The 15,779-nt window shown below is 34.1% G+C and overlaps 1 protein-coding gene across 6 annotated transcripts in view; it reads right to left on the reverse strand.

The window, feature by feature from the left end:
• The window catches only part of SLIT2 (slit guidance ligand 2), a 265,859-nt gene that overhangs the window by 34,338 nt on the left and 215,742 nt on the right, over positions 1–15,779 (reverse strand). For all 6 annotated transcript variants that reach the window (XM_017805302.1, XM_017805295.1, XM_017805287.1 and 3 more), the window contains exons 21-28: positions 14,591–14,659; positions 12,149–12,220; positions 11,853–11,924; positions 10,403–10,474; positions 7,840–8,003; positions 2,444–2,568; positions 2,209–2,306; positions 673–812 (exon numbers count right to left, since the gene is read on the reverse strand). In XM_017805302.1, the coding sequence (XP_017660791.1) occupies positions 673–812; positions 2,209–2,306; positions 2,444–2,568; positions 7,840–8,003; positions 10,403–10,474; positions 11,853–11,924; positions 12,149–12,220; positions 14,591–14,659 (812 nt within the window). The remainder of the gene's footprint in view (positions 1–672; positions 813–2,208; positions 2,307–2,443; positions 2,569–7,839; positions 8,004–10,402; positions 10,475–11,852; positions 11,925–12,148; positions 12,221–14,590; positions 14,660–15,779) is intronic.

Genomic DNA, 15,779 nt, shown 5'->3' on the forward strand with positions numbered 1-15,779 from the left:
GTCAGCTAGCTGAGAGAATATAGATCTGTCTAGTTAGAAAAACTATAAAACAGATCAATGCAAACAACAGATCCTAATTCCTCTGCACTGCTCTTCTAACTATCCTCCATTGCTGCAGAAACAATGACACCAAGCCAGAGATCCTCTGTCTCAAAGAGAAGGAAATGCTTTGGCTTGGCTGCCGACTGATAGAAAGAAATAATTAGACACTTGTCTTTGTTTTCCGTGCAGGAAGCATCACGCTCTGTATTAATATTTCTAACAGGGGGCAGGAAAGCATTCAGGGGTGCCAAATACACTGTTCCCCACGGGCACAGACAAATCATTTTCTACCCTGCTAGTAAAATGAGGTTTACATGATAAAAGCAGAATATTTTTCAGATTCCTACAGCTACGGAGGTCCTTCACTGGGGTGTCTAGGCAAACAGTAGGGAGGGGCACATTTTGAATGACATTTTAAATATAAAAATGCCTTAATTTCAAAACTAACAAAGGAATTAATGAGTGGGCATTAAGTCTACTTTTGACTACAAACCATACAGGAGAAAAATATGGAGGGAAAATTTGCCTTAAGTCAGTTGTAGAGTAACTAATAATTCACCTGCAAAGTGGAAAATATTACTGTTCTGGTAGGAATTCTTGAATTGCCTGTGCTTTCTCTTATACTCCTACCTGTATATTCAGGTGGACAAAGGCAAGTATAGTTATTAATTCCATCCACACAAGTAGAATTATTTTCACAGTCATTGTCTTCACAGTCATCAACATTTACTTCACAGTTTTCACCTTCAAATCCATCTGCACAAGTACACCTGTAATATAGAACACAGAATAACCACATGCATATTTTAGCTGGGGAGTCTGGACAAGGAGCTTTGTAATTAATAGGTACAATAATTTATAATTACTATTTCATAACAGAATACAATTTATATAATGTAAAAAAACCCCACATAATAAATGTTACTAAAATATTTTTCATATTTTAAATTACAGAAAAAAGGTTTCTAAAGTTGTACCTTAATCTTTAGTATAAGGGACATTCATGGAACATTCCTTTTAAAAAGTGTGCTACCTTTACATTATAAGATTATATTTCTTATAGAAAGTGATCCTTTTGGTTTTTTAGTTAAACACATGGAAAAGACAAATCAGGGATTAGTATGTAATAGTAGTATTACACTTTTGTTCAGTTAAATGCACCAATATAAAGCTCTCTTTAATGTTCCATGCACAATACATGCATTCATATAAAAAAAACAAAGCCTGTATAAACTCTGTGAAGCAGTAATTTATTTTTTGCTTTTAAGCTTGTTTATGCAAAACAAGTACATCAAAATAGATAGTGAATGTAAAAGTCACTCAAACATGACTACACATACATTTTCTTGTAATTTGCACTATCTATAATTTCTGCAGCTTTCATTATGAGATTGCTTTGATTTTCAAAATATGTAGTGTTTAAGCAAATAAATGAAAAAGGTAACATTCTGAGGCATGACTATGTCAATTTAAATCCTTGAGGCATAATATTAAGATGTATACACTTATTTTTTAATAGAAAACTGTTCAATCTTTGGGCAGAATTTGGATTAAAAATAAGAATAATGTCATAATGAATTGCAGGATAATGAATTGTATCTTTTTGTAGTGTCATTTCTAACTAGCTTGAGGTGTAGATTATTAAATGACTAATAATTTCACATAAGAATGCTAAAGAACTTTATTTCATAATTCATGAAGTACATCTGGAGTAATTGTACTGTGTGATTAAATAACTCAAGATTAAAAATGCTCACAGCATGTTTATCTGCTGGCATAGTGAGTTTCAAATGAATCATTAATTTTCTGTTTCACTGGGATTTACATTTTATCATTTACATGCTGTCTGTTGAAGTAATACATACAACAACAGATGAATTGTGAGATATTTTTCAGCAGGGATCTAGCTAGCTATTAATTAACATAATGGAGTCAATACTATGTTGTCTTGACCTGATATGCCTCAACTAATCACAATCATTTGTTATTGTTTTTAATAGATTAAAAGCTTTAGAAGCTTTCCAAGGATGGTGAAATATTCTGAAAAATGTGCCTTTGTGGTGCATTTACTATCAAACACAAAGAACCCAAAGATTAACACCAAAATTATTTCAGCATATAAAATGCAGTAGTTTTCCATCCTCCTTTAACAACTGAAAAACCTACCAGAAACCATCTTTTTCTCCTTCTTTCAAATGACAAGTTCCACCATGGTGGCAGGGGTTACTAATGCAAGCATGAATGGGAATATCACAGTCTTGACCCTATGCAAGGAACAACAATTATAATGTAAGAAGAAAATATAGACACTAGTGGAAGAGAGACAAAGAAAATGTAAATTTTGTTAAGGAGAAGCTTAAATTTCAGTGAGCTTTTTCCTTTTCATTCAGTACCTACCTACCTTGAAACCATATGGGCATGTACATCTATAGAAGTCAACTGGATCATTGTTGCAGGTTCCATCATTTTTACAGGGATTTGATAAACAGGGGTTACACTTTGCAAGAATATTAACATCCACAGGCCCTTAAAAATACAAAATGAATAGTCAGAAAGAAGCAACTATTAATTTAGATTTGAAAGGATCTATCTGTCTTGTTGCTTTAAATTTTAAAAAAAAATTCATATTTTAGACTTTGTGGTGTTTCTATATGAATGAAATGCTGGACTGGGATTGGATTTTTGGTTTAAGTATCACTTTTTTTTTTTTTTTAAGAAGCTGACACTGAAGTGACTCTTATATCCCTATTTTCTGAAAGCTGTACAATTCTGATCCACGATGATTACCTTCCCTTCATATCAACAAAATAAAGGATTCGATTTCAGCTTTTTTTCGTTAGGGGGTAGAAATTGCCCATGAGAAAATGGGCTATCACAGTTTCCAATCCTTCCCTTGATGGTGGTTACTGAGAACACTGCTTTTAATGCAAATTTGTGTTAATTTATTTTTTATCTGCAGGATCACAGACACCCCAAAATTAGCTGTAAATTCGTTGAAAATCTATAGACTTTTTTTAAAATCTGTAATTTAAACTGCATTGTCAAAGCTATCTCACAATAAATAGCTCTATACTGTGTCTTTCTCCTTTATGAGTCAGACACAGTTCTGGTATTACTGCATTAGCTAAGCCCACAAATTATGCAAACCATACCATGAATCTATGTGCAAATGAAGACTGCAAGCCATGCTTGCAGTCCGGTTTCTTATGTTAATGATTATAACGACAGAATTCAGAAATTATTATTGACAAATCCCTAAGTTTCAGAAGTCAGACTTAAAGCTTTGGCCTACAAAAATCTTATTGCTCTTATATAGATACTTTTTAGATATTTATTTATATTTCTGTTGTTTTACAATTTACAGCCATTTCACGGTGAATTTTCAAGTTAGGGGCCATGTTTTTATTTTTTTTTTTTTTGTCAAACAACCAATGAAATCACTGGTTATTTGTTGAAAATTAGATATCACCTGTGTATAAATAATGATTAATTTTCATAAACTTTGTGAGGAGGTTTGATTAGTGTAAGAGAAAACAAGTGACTTTGCCAAATGCCCATTAAGAAAATAAACATACATTCTCTATCTCCAGCTCTATTGCCTGATGACATTACTGCCTCCAGCTTGATTTCAGAATCCCCCTATGAAAAAGCCCTTCAGTTATCCACAGGTGAATTGCATATTTTAAGGAATAACCAGTGATTTCTTCTAACTAGACAAAAAAACCGTGGGACCTACTAGTGCCAATGCCTGATTGCTCCTTAAGAGGTTTTACACAAAATGAGCCAAACTGCAGAGTTTTCCAAGCAAAAAGAGCTTTGCTGAGATATGGGGCTTTATTCTATTTTTAAACTTAGATTGCTTGACTTCTTTTTCTTTGCAAATTAATCTCAGATAAGTCATTGTAAAGGAGCTGGCATGGAAGGAAGCCATGTGATTGTAAGGATTCAGTAGAGGGTATTAGACAAGGAGCAGCTGACTTTTTTTTTTAAATGTGCAGTTGCTGGTATCCTTTTGTGTCACAGCTTGCAAGCAGGACATGGTAATATGTGATAAAACATGTATTGCCTAAGCTACAATGTGTATGGATCATTGACTTTTTTTGTCTTCATTACCCTACTTTGAAAGAGAAATCTATACCTGGTTAAAGTATCTATTAGACCAGCACACAGGAGAGGTAGAAAAGTTGAAACAAACATCATAGAAGCAAAATCAAGAAAGTTCTGGCTGTACCCTAGAGTATTGCTGATTATTGCTAAAGTATATTAAGGTGTTCTGTGAAAAAAAATAAGGTGCAAGAGGCACATACTTAAAAATTTGTAAAACTGTGCTGTAGCCCAGGAGTCAGTCTTTCTTTCTGTTTATTTTAAACATCATATCCTCTTATCTACTTTTCATGGAATAAAATGCTAATTAATCGGCATGAATTAAAAAACATTGTCTTTTTCCCAAACAGATTAGCGATTCAAATTTCACTTCAAAAACAGAGACAGAAAATGGGAACCCAAGTCTCAGCAAGATAGTAAACAACACTGTCTGATTTTGTACTGTGTTCATTTCAAACTATTATGTATGTAGTGTCCAATACAAATTAATATTTTGATTTATTCTTCAGTTGTAAGATTAAAAAATGCAAAGGCAGTTCTGGAGCCTATTGTCATTTTCACTATACTGTTCCTTTCCTCTTTCTGCTTGTATGTGTTAAAAGACTTGTACATGAAAAAGAATTTGGTTCACAACCTATTGTTTCATTTTTCATACTGTAGGCATATATGTTCTTGAATAAACTCTAAGTGGAAAAAAATTCTTCTGTAACAGTGAAAAACTAATAGCATTTTATTGAAAAACACAGATACACACATCTATGTGTGTACAGATAGCTACAATAGTTATCTAAGTTTTTTTTAAGGAAAATCATGACACAAACCCTCTCAAACTAGCTTGCAGAGAAACCTGTTGCAAGGAAAACTTTGAGCTCTGACATTTCATGACTCCTGTCTTGTACCAATATCTACACTGCTAATGAAATCACCAGTTTTAGTACAATGCAATGGAAATAATAATTTCAGTTAGATAATTTTCAGACCTCAAACTCAAACTTTTAAAATAACAAAATGGTTCATACAATATGCTAAACAATATATCATGACTCGTCAGCTGTAAATTCATCACAGGGGGAAACAAACAGTAAACATGCATGTCTTAGGAAAGAAGTCTGCTTGAGGTACACAAAAGGAAGGTCAGAAGGTACATTCTTAATAAGATCATCCATTCCAGATCAACTTACAACCTTACCTGGTACCAGAAAACCACAAGGCCCTGGAATCTCTAGAAGCAGGGCATGGATGGTTAAGAGGCAAAAGTAAAAGATTGAGAAGCTGTTAGAGGCCACACGAAAGAAAAAGACAGAAAAAGAAAGAAAAAGAAAGAGAGAAAAAGAGAGAGAGAAAAAGAGAGAAAAAGTGAGAAAAAGAGAGGAAAGAAAGAAAGAAAGAAAGAAAGAAAAAAAGAGAGGAAAGAAAGAAAGAAAGAAAGAAAGAAAGAAAGAAAGAAAGAAAGAAAAGAAAGAAAGAAAAGAAAGAAAGAAAGAAAGAAAGAAAGGAAGGAAGAAAGAAAGAAAGAAAGAAAGAAAAAACCCGCCCATAAACATAGAAAAATAACTGAAAGAAGAAAATGTTAAGAGATGATTCCTTGAGTAAAAGAATTAATAAAATTAGAGTAAGGTACAGTGATTTTATGGAGCTTTACAACTGAGATGAGACTTTATTTTAAAATGCCATTTTCATTGGGAACTATGCATTATGTAGGTAAAATTTGGGCACCAATTTCACTTGCAATTGAATCCATAGACACCAAAAAGAGGGAATTACACATTACTCTTTTTCCATAAATATATATACTGTAGCAGACCATCCACAGATATTCTGAAAATAGACCTCTCACTCATAGCCTAAAATGTTGGTTCTAACAGGAATATAGCATCTTCCTAATTTCTATTATTCAGCAATACATTTTTAAGCAAAAGATAAAATTACTTATCTTTGAGTAACAGACACATAATGTCTTATGGGGCCATCATGTCATTGAAAAGGTGCTGATTTGCAACCTGTAATTAGGAGGATCTTCATAGGACAATAGAAGAAAAACTATTTTCTCTCAAAGGTATCCATAATACTAGATCTCCACTCTTGGAAGTGAAACAAACACACAGTTCTTACCCTGAACAATAATATAAAGGATATTTTCTGATGGGCAAGAGGGAGTCTGGACTGTCTGACAGAAATATAATAATGACTGCAGGCATTGTTTTTAAACTATCAGAACTGGATACAGTTTTTAAAACTATCAGAACTGGAAAAAAACTAAGCAGATCCTTCATGTCCATACAAATATTCTTTCACTTATATCCCTACAACAGCGTGCGATAAGAGCATATCTGCAATAATGTTCAGTGGATGCTTGTGAAGAAAATGACCAGACTGGCTAGCAAATGTCCTACGTAAAACCAAGCTAAGAGACTTTGCAACAGATGAGTATCAAATGCAATGAACACTGGCATGACCTTAGAGATGTACTGCTGAAAAACTGGAAGAGGATTTGGAAGGACAGAAACTTCATTGGAATTACAAGTAACGAGATGGGTTCCAGTGGTTTTTGTTCACAAAAAAAAAAAAAAAAAGAAAAAGAAAAAAAAAGTTTCTGACAGGTCTAAAGAGAAGACTAAATAGGTTGAACATGCAGTAAAGAACAACTTTAAATGAGAAACTCTGACAAAGTCCCACTGCTTTTTTAAGACAAAAATTACAAAGGGATTAAGCTCACATTTGAAGATACGCTAACAGATGAATAAATCAAAACAGCTTGAAGATTACCTAGATGCTGAGAATCATTTAATTCTACAAGATTAAATATCATATTTATCCAATGCCTCAGAAATGACTATGAGCTTTGTAACGGTTTACAGGTATAAGAACACAATTTTTTTTAAAATTGGGATTTCAGTGTTTCTAAATAAGGACCAAGAAAAATGAGGCTACAGTAGCAGTTTTGTGTGTTTTCAAAATAATTAAGAATGGAGAAATAAATGGAATAGAGGAAGATTAAACAATAAACAAACCAAATTCTCACTTGATGTAAGTAAAAAAGGAACTTTTCTAAAAAGAAATAGTAGAGTTCAGAAAAAGAATCTAGGAAATTACAGTAATATGAGTTGTGATATAAATGCCAGCAACATGGCACCAACATGGGGATAAATACCCTTAGAAACCCGCCCATTTAACAACATTTTAGAATGAGACTTCTATAGATTATCACATGCCTTTATCTACTTTTTTCTTGTTGCTTTTTTTTTCTTTTTTATACTTTCTTCTGAAATATAAGAGGAGGCATTCTGGCATTTCATTTCAGACCACAAGGATAATAGATGTATTTACAGTTTTTACTGTAAATGGTTGGGAGGAAAAAGGCCAAGGGAAGTGTAGATGTTTAAACTGTAGTTCATAGCTGAGGCAGTACAAAGTACATTTGTACATCACGTACTGAGGAATACTGTACTGCAAATCCAAAGACTTTTTTCTCCATCTATTTTAAAAGATATAGGCATTGAAATCTTCAAAATAAATGCAGTTCCTGAATGGAACCAATGACTACATCCCTAAGTATGAGGAATAATGATGACAACGTTTAGTGAAGATGCTATAATAAATGTATTTAGAGCACATAACAGTCTTAATTTACAGTTCAACATTTTGTAAAAATTCAAAATTGACACTTCAAAGAGAAAAAAATAGCAACAGTACCTTGGCAAGTAAATTTTTTAGAAGGAGTTGTGAGAAGAAGTTTATCTGCCATTTCTCCAGGACCAGCACAACGTGCAATACCAGGTTCTTTGTATTCTGATTTTACCCAGTCAGATAGCCACTGCATGTTGCAATCACAATAAAGAGGATTTGCTCCAATAGCCCTGTGGAAAATAGACAAATGAAAAAGGAAATCAAGCTTTAAATGGTTGCTTTTTAAAAGAGAATCCAGAAAATAGGTTGGCAAAAAAACATTCAAATCCCAAACCTACTCTCCCACCACCAACATGCCTGTAAGAGCACTAAGTGTCTCGATTTGGGTTCTGGATCTAGAAGTGATAGTTTTATCAGTAAACTTGATCCAGAAACCTCATTATTCTTAACTGCAGCAGGTGCGAACTTTGGTGAGCTTATACTAACTAGCTCTGTTTCACCATTGGCATGTAATGGCAAAGATCAGCTGCATGAGCAGAACGAAACTGATACTGCGAAATTAGGTTAGCAAGAATAAAGTATTTCTTCTGAAGCAGCCAACGCAAGTCCACAGAGTTGCACCCTGATATTTTTCCTTTTCAGTTTATGGCTCCCAGACTGGTATAAACCATCTGTTTTTAAGCTTGCAAATTCGATTTAATTATTTCCTCTTTGGAGCTCTCCCACTGAACTCACAACTATGTGTAGAATTCTGTAAGAGTTCTCTGCTGCACAAGTAAACAAAACTACATTACCATTATGAAAGCATATCCATTTCTTTAAATGATGATCTTTCTGATTTTTTTAATTAAAAAAATTTAGCTGGAGATTTTCAGAATTAATTTCTGTAACAGTTTTTTAAGTTTTTATTTTCTCTGCTAGAAACCACAAATACTCTTAAAAGTCTGAACACAATGATACATTTTGTAGTTAATTTAGAGGACAGAAGCATTGTGCTATTCTATAAAGATATACAATGTTCCATATACTTATATTCCTTTTAAGAAATACAATAATCACAGAACTTTCAACAGATAATCTCGACATGAGCAAACACTGTCAAATTTCAGTATTAGAACATCCTCCTTCTCCAGATGTTTCAGTACTTTTTTTCGGATTGTTGCACTTCTTGGGTCAGTGGGTTTTCTAGAGACACAAGAAAGTCTTTGGCAAGCAAAGGCAATAGAAACTACCAGTGCTGAAACACTCTTTTCTGCCCCACTGAGCAGGAAGCTCTCTCATAATTTTCCTATATTACAGCTGAACTCAAGAAAATATACGTATTTGTTCAGTCAGGCTTAAGTCAGAGCAGTAACAAAAATAAGACTTAGTGACAGGGAACTTTCCATGCAAGGAGAAACCTAGAATTTTTCCACTCCATATGTACAGGAGTCAATGGCAGCCTGAACTGAGATAACACAATTGCCCTGCTAAAATCAGAGTGTTAGCAAGGATAACTGGCAGCCATTAAGAAAAAAATACCAGCAATACCAATCAAACCGATATAAGTTTTACTGATACTTCCTACAGATAAGCTACTTAAATAGTAGCATTTGAATGAATTATCAACAACTGAAAGCTTAATCAGTATCAAATTTCTGAGAAATGTCCAATAGTGAACCAGAAACAGATAACTAGATTTTTAACAACTGCAGCTGTTCAGAAACTTAAAATCCCAGATATATCTAAAGGTACTAGTCAAATTACTTCTCAAAGACTTAATAACTACTCATAAACACAACAAGATTTGCAATAGGCAGCTTGTTCTAATTTAGGTTCCCACTGAAAATTAAAAACCGGAAAAACATTGCCTCAAACTACATTCTGAAATCAGATGCCATGTGTTTAATGTCAACTTAACAGACACCAATACAGAATCACAGAATAATTTAGGGCACTCTGGAGGTCATCTAGTCTCACCTCCTGCACAAAGCAGGGCTACCTGCACGGTCAGGGTTGCTCAGGGCTGTGTCCAGCTGAGCTGTGAAAATCGCTAGGGATGGAGATTCTCCTCCTTCTTTGGGCAACCTGTTCCAAAGCTGAACCATCCTCACAGTGAAGAATTTTTCATTATGTTCAATCAAATTTTCCTTGTTGCAGGTTGTGATGGTTTACTCTTATACTGTGCACCTCTGAGAAAAAACTTTCTCCAACACTGCTGTAATTGTCAAAGGCTTAAAGACTATTAGAGAACTCCTTGGCATCCCCTTCTCCAGGCTAGATAAACCCAGTTCCTGTAGACTCTCCTCACAGCTCACACTGTTTGTCCCACACTGCTTTGTGCTGGAGAAACTGAACACATATTCCAGATGTGGCCTTAGCAGGGCCAAGCAGAAGGGAGTGATCAGTCTCCTGGCTACTCACTTTGTAACTCAGCCCAGTGTCCTCAGCCTTCATAGCCATTAGGGCACATGGTACACAGGTTTAATTTGCAGCCCAGAAGCAGGCCCAGGATTTTTCTCTGGCTAGCCCCCAGCCTCTAGAGATGCATGTGCTTCTTCCAGAGAAGTCCTTTGCATCCTGTCTTTGTTTGATTATAGGAAATTTGCTAAATGTAACAAAAAAATACAGTTAACATCTGAATACTCACAGGTGGGATAATGCTGAAAGATCATTAAAGGCTCCTTCAGGAACAACAGAAATATCATTGCCATGTAAAGACCTTAAAAAGAAAATAAACACAATATATGCATAAAAATCAACTGGTTAACTTGGCAAATTTCATCTTCTGTAAACAGTTTTCAGCTTTTCATATTTTTTTCTTCCAATTCCAGTTCCTTGGTGTTTCCAGCTGCTTGTTGTTTGGAGGTTTTTTTAAGCTCTAACTGGCAGCCTACTTGTCATTCGATTTTTTGCATCCTGAATTTTCATAAGAAATGTAAATACTGAGATTATTTTAAAATTAACAAATAAAAGTTAATAAAGTAGGCACACTTCTGCAAAGTACTGATTGGATTTAGAGATAGTAGAAGAGTTATTAATTCTTTTTCTGCAACTCCTTGAAATTCTCATTAATTATGTCCATATGTTCTTTTAAATCTTTCATGGATTTGTGGAAAATACAGGTATTGACTGTTCATTAATATAAATATTAAGGCTGTTGTCCTAATTTGATAGTAGAGGTAGAGAATGAAAGACTTCATTAAGCATCAATACTGGGAATAGTGTTATCTCTCTTGTAGCAAGCCTGCACAAAAATATCACCCCTTTTCTATAAATTCATTCAGTTACATGAATATCTAACACATATAAAATTACGGCTCTTGAAATTATCCATATTTATATTAAATAACTGAAGTTATGAGAGCACACTTAAATAATGCCATACTTGAGACATTTAATCCAACTAAGCTCTTAAATGGTTATAAATTACCCAAATGAAAGCTAAAATTACATGTTCTACTGGGGACTTTTGAAAAAGATTTTTTGCAGGCTTTTTTCTTAATGACAAACTGAAGCTGTAAATTAGACTGACTGTTCTTTATTTTCCTTTGTCCCTTTCTGTGGCTTTCAACCATGTTTTTCTTAGTGGTAAAATGGAAAGTTTTCTTGGAACCGAAAAGTAATGTTATTGATTTTCAATAGTTAACCATGATGCCATTGTTTTGGAAATACTCCCACATTAAATGAAACAAGACAGAAAGAAATTTAGTGCTGGAATAAAATATTAAAAATTCAACTGCAAAACCGTTTCATATATACTGATAGAATTTATGCATATGGCATTTTTGCTAGATCTTAATGCTTATAACAAGGAAGAACATAACACAAAAAAAGAAATACGGGTAAAATTAGAAAGCAGAAAAATAAAAAGTGTATGTCTGTATATAAAATGTTCTCCAGGGTCCCATAACTTCTTGTGAAGCATTTTGAGATTATACTTTCCAAGAATGAAGCCACTGACATTTTTAAGGCTATGTAATTATCACTTCCCAAATATTTGACAAGTTTTAAAAGCTGCTAACTTCCTATGGATCTGCTATCTGCTGTACACAAATAAAAATTCTGTAAAATAGCAGTGATTAAAAAATAATACTTACAACAACCTAAGTGATTTCAGCCCATCAAAAGTCCGTGCAGGGATACATCTTAGGCGGTTGTAACTAAGAATTCTGAAAACATATAAAATACTGTCAGCAAGTATATCAGTCATTCAGTAAACAATGCAGAGCATGACCAAAATCAGCTTTTGCATACATAGCTAGTTAGGAAACAAGTTATTTTACAGCCTCCAAAACAAGCAAGCTTTAATATCAACTACATGCCCAGTCTTTCCAAGACCAAAAAACCCCACTGTAATGCTTTCAAAGAGTCACTGTTACATGTTTAAACTTACAAGGTGAGCAGCTGAGTCATGTTGCTGAAGCTCTGATTAGAAAGAGTGCTGATTCTGTTGTTACTTAAATCTCTAAAAAATAAATTCAGAAATTCAGACCTTAAAATGACTGCCCCAGTCCTGAAACACTGTAAGTTAAACTGACAGACACATTATCTTTATTAGTAGAAATAGTATCATCCCTTGATATCAATATTTAAAGCAGCACCTATTTTTATTCACATGCCATATACAAGCCCAGCAATTGTTTAGCTTGATCAATGAAAAGCATTTTCATTTCAACACAAATGAAAAAGCAGCCCAATGCATTCTTATACAATAGCAAAGTCCATCATGCTACCGAGTTAATAATGCAATCCTACATGAACTCAAGTACAAAAACGAAAGTGATGTTTTAAAGTGAAAGCCATTCTAGTCATGTCCCTAATGGCATCTGAGTAAAGATCATCTAATACTCTACTTAACACTTACATGCTGAAAACATTGAAGCCCAGAGCTATTATTTTAAAGAATTCTATCTAAGATTTATAGAGAAAGCCTTAACATCTTTCTTCGTCAATATTCTGATGAATAAAATCTAAAGCACAAGTATGATGAGAGCTGGAGTGGTATGTTGGTAGCTTCATAGAAGCTGTATTAAATGTAAATACTGCCTGTTCTTTATTCTCATATTGTGCTTTACTTTTCATTCTATGTTGACTATTTCACTATTGCTTACTGTATTTTGTGGTGAAATACTGCCTTTGTTTCTGAGGGAACCTTGATATTTTAACTTAAGAGTATGGTTGAATAGATATGCAATATACATATTTGTCTGCTTGAAATTTTCATGAAAGACAAATGACTCATAACAATAAACATATTAGGCAAGTATAACAAAGCAATCTATTCAAAAGAGAAAGAAAAAGTTAAAAATAAACAAATTTCCTTGTTAATCTGGAACTCAGGAGACTTTGGCCACAGAAGGACTATGCATAGTGGTCTTGTTTTTCAAACACAGCTGAAGAACATTCTCAACTTCGTAACAGCAGTATGAGTAAACATACAGAAGAACTTAAAATAATGTGCCCCACAGGTCTTATAAATGGAGACAATACTCATTTGCATTTTATTTATTGTTCACCTCTAATTTATTGTATTACATTTGTCTGCTAAATTGTTGGTCTGAGTTTTCTGATTACGAGGTAAAATTATAAAGTTTCTGGCCGCATTCATCAAAACTAGACCATGAGTATTTAACCTCTGTGATGGAAGCCTTGTCACTTTGCTACTAAGTAACCTCATCTCTAGACATATATCCAGTCTCCACTGATACTCTTACTGCACTCAGTCCACCGTTTCTCATGCAGAGGTTCCAAAGTATATATTTTATGTGTGCTGCAAATTAGATCTTGTATAACTTCCCTAAACAATTCACAAAGACTTCCTACAGGCTCTACACTGCATACATTTCAGAAGATTGCAAGGGTTTTTTCCTGATGTTATTTGAAAAACAGAATATTCGTAAAGTTGGGTTTTTTTAATTTATGATTGTGACTATTTTTGTCTAGCATGAGGGAAATAAAGAAAATCGAACTCTTGTTTTTGAATGCCAAACTATTTTCAAATTTTGCAGCAAAGCTCTAAACCAAATCAAAAAGAAATTTAAGGGATTCTGTTATTCCCCTCCCCTTTTCATTCTAATTATAATGAAACCACAAACTGCTTTCAGAGTGTAACACAGTTCAACCTCAGCTCGTATAAATTTTTATAGTCCTAACAAAGACCATGGAATTACAGTCACGTACATCTACATCTTCCTGTTTCTCCCACTGTACACTTAGAAGGTACAGAAATCATATTCATACCCTTCATGAAGTAGAGGTAATATATTTTAGAGCAACTAATGATTTGCCTCAAATCACATAGTGAGTCAGTGACGGAGCTGTCAGTAAGGCATCTTATACAAGCTCTCTTCTTGAGTCATGAAAACCATATATTGTGGGACAAACAGAATATGTGGCATTCCTACACGAAGCATAGCATGGAGAAAAGCATACCACTGAATGCTTCTTCTGTAAATTAAATCATTCTAGTGCTTTCATGGAGCTGTGTTAAAAAATGCTGTATTACCCTAACACCTTACTCTAATTACCCTGACTTTATAAGATCTTATGTCTCTTTTGTGGGTAACTATAATTTCTGGTTATTTACTTTGTGATGTAATCACTGGAGTGAAATAGCCCTGTTCATAAAATGTGACCAAGTCTATTATATGTAAGAAGTGATAAGTGGAATAAAATATCCACAGTTATAAAACATGGTTGGGTATTATATTTGCTGAAAGATATGATATATTTTACAGGATTTTTCTTATACATAAAATCAGGTATAATTGAGTAGGGTATTTTGTTTTGTTTAGTTTTTAATTCCAGCAGAGAAAGTTGCTCTAAAACTACTTACATGAGTGTTAAATGCTTGTAGTTGGAAAGCTCTTTCGGAACAAGGGTAAACTGATTTCCATCCAAATAACTAAAAGAGGAAAATAAAACAAATAGCATTATGTATTTCCTTAAAATAGTAGCATCTTCATCCACTAATCTCAGAATCCAACAGTAAAGTTAATAGCAAATGAACACACACTATTTCTATTTTAAAAGAAACCTTGTTTACAAATTTTGTTTTTTAGAGACACAACTGAGGCTCTGTAGCCTAAGATTCAAATGCTACTATATCATATATCATTAATATTGTGAAGTAACAGTAATAAACCCCAACTCTTACATAATAGTTTCTATTATTTCATAAAGACTCTGCAAAATGAGGTCTTTATCATCTCCATTTCCCACACATCTATAGCTAAAAAGTAAATCTGACTTCTGCAAGTCACATTAAGTGTGGATTTTGAGCTATCATAAATAGAAACAGATCCTGATATTACAGAGACAGTCCTTTACAGCTGAAACAGCAAGGTCTGGTCTTAGCTCTAACAGTAAATTCATTTGTCATGCCTGTAGTTCAGGTCACCTTCCCTAATTTATCCCTGTATATTGCATGATACATCGGTAATCAACATATCGCAATCCTATTCCTATGGAGTACATTATGGACTAAAGAGAGTCATCAACTACTCTTCACTAGAAAAGTTAGATTCCGCCCCCCCCCACCTCACTTCCCTTTGTAGGTTCACAGCTCCTCTATTATACTGCTCACTCTTCTCTGATGCTCATAATTCTCAATAACAGACTTGTTCACCCTTAGAGTTAATGGGTACAGAGCCATCAAACTATATCAGCACCCATGTTACAGGTAAAGAAAGGCAACAAGCCTCGCCTAAAAAGCTCCCAGTGTGCAGCCAGGCATAGCAAAGTCGGAGTGGAGGGGTTCTTCATGTAACCAGGGCAAGTAGTTTAGAGATGATAAGAAGTGCTGAATTAACCTGGTTCTTTGAAATGAAGCAGATAGTGGCAAGAAGATTAGAGGTCTTTAGTTTCTCAACTGGGGCAAATGACTTGCTCATGGTAGTACTACTTATGTCTCCTGGAACCCAAGTGAAAACTACACCCTTATTATCCCAATACAAAGAAGATATTTTAGCCATCCAAATACTGGGAACATGCTTGAGTTAAGAGCGGCCTTCTATAGAGACTTT

The sequence above is a fragment of the Lepidothrix coronata genome, unplaced genomic scaffold, assembly GCF_001604755.1.
Source record: "Lepidothrix coronata isolate B3197 unplaced genomic scaffold, Lepidothrix_coronata-1.0 Scaffold0, whole genome shotgun sequence".
NCBI lineage: Eukaryota > Metazoa > Chordata > Aves > Passeriformes > Pipridae > Lepidothrix > Lepidothrix coronata.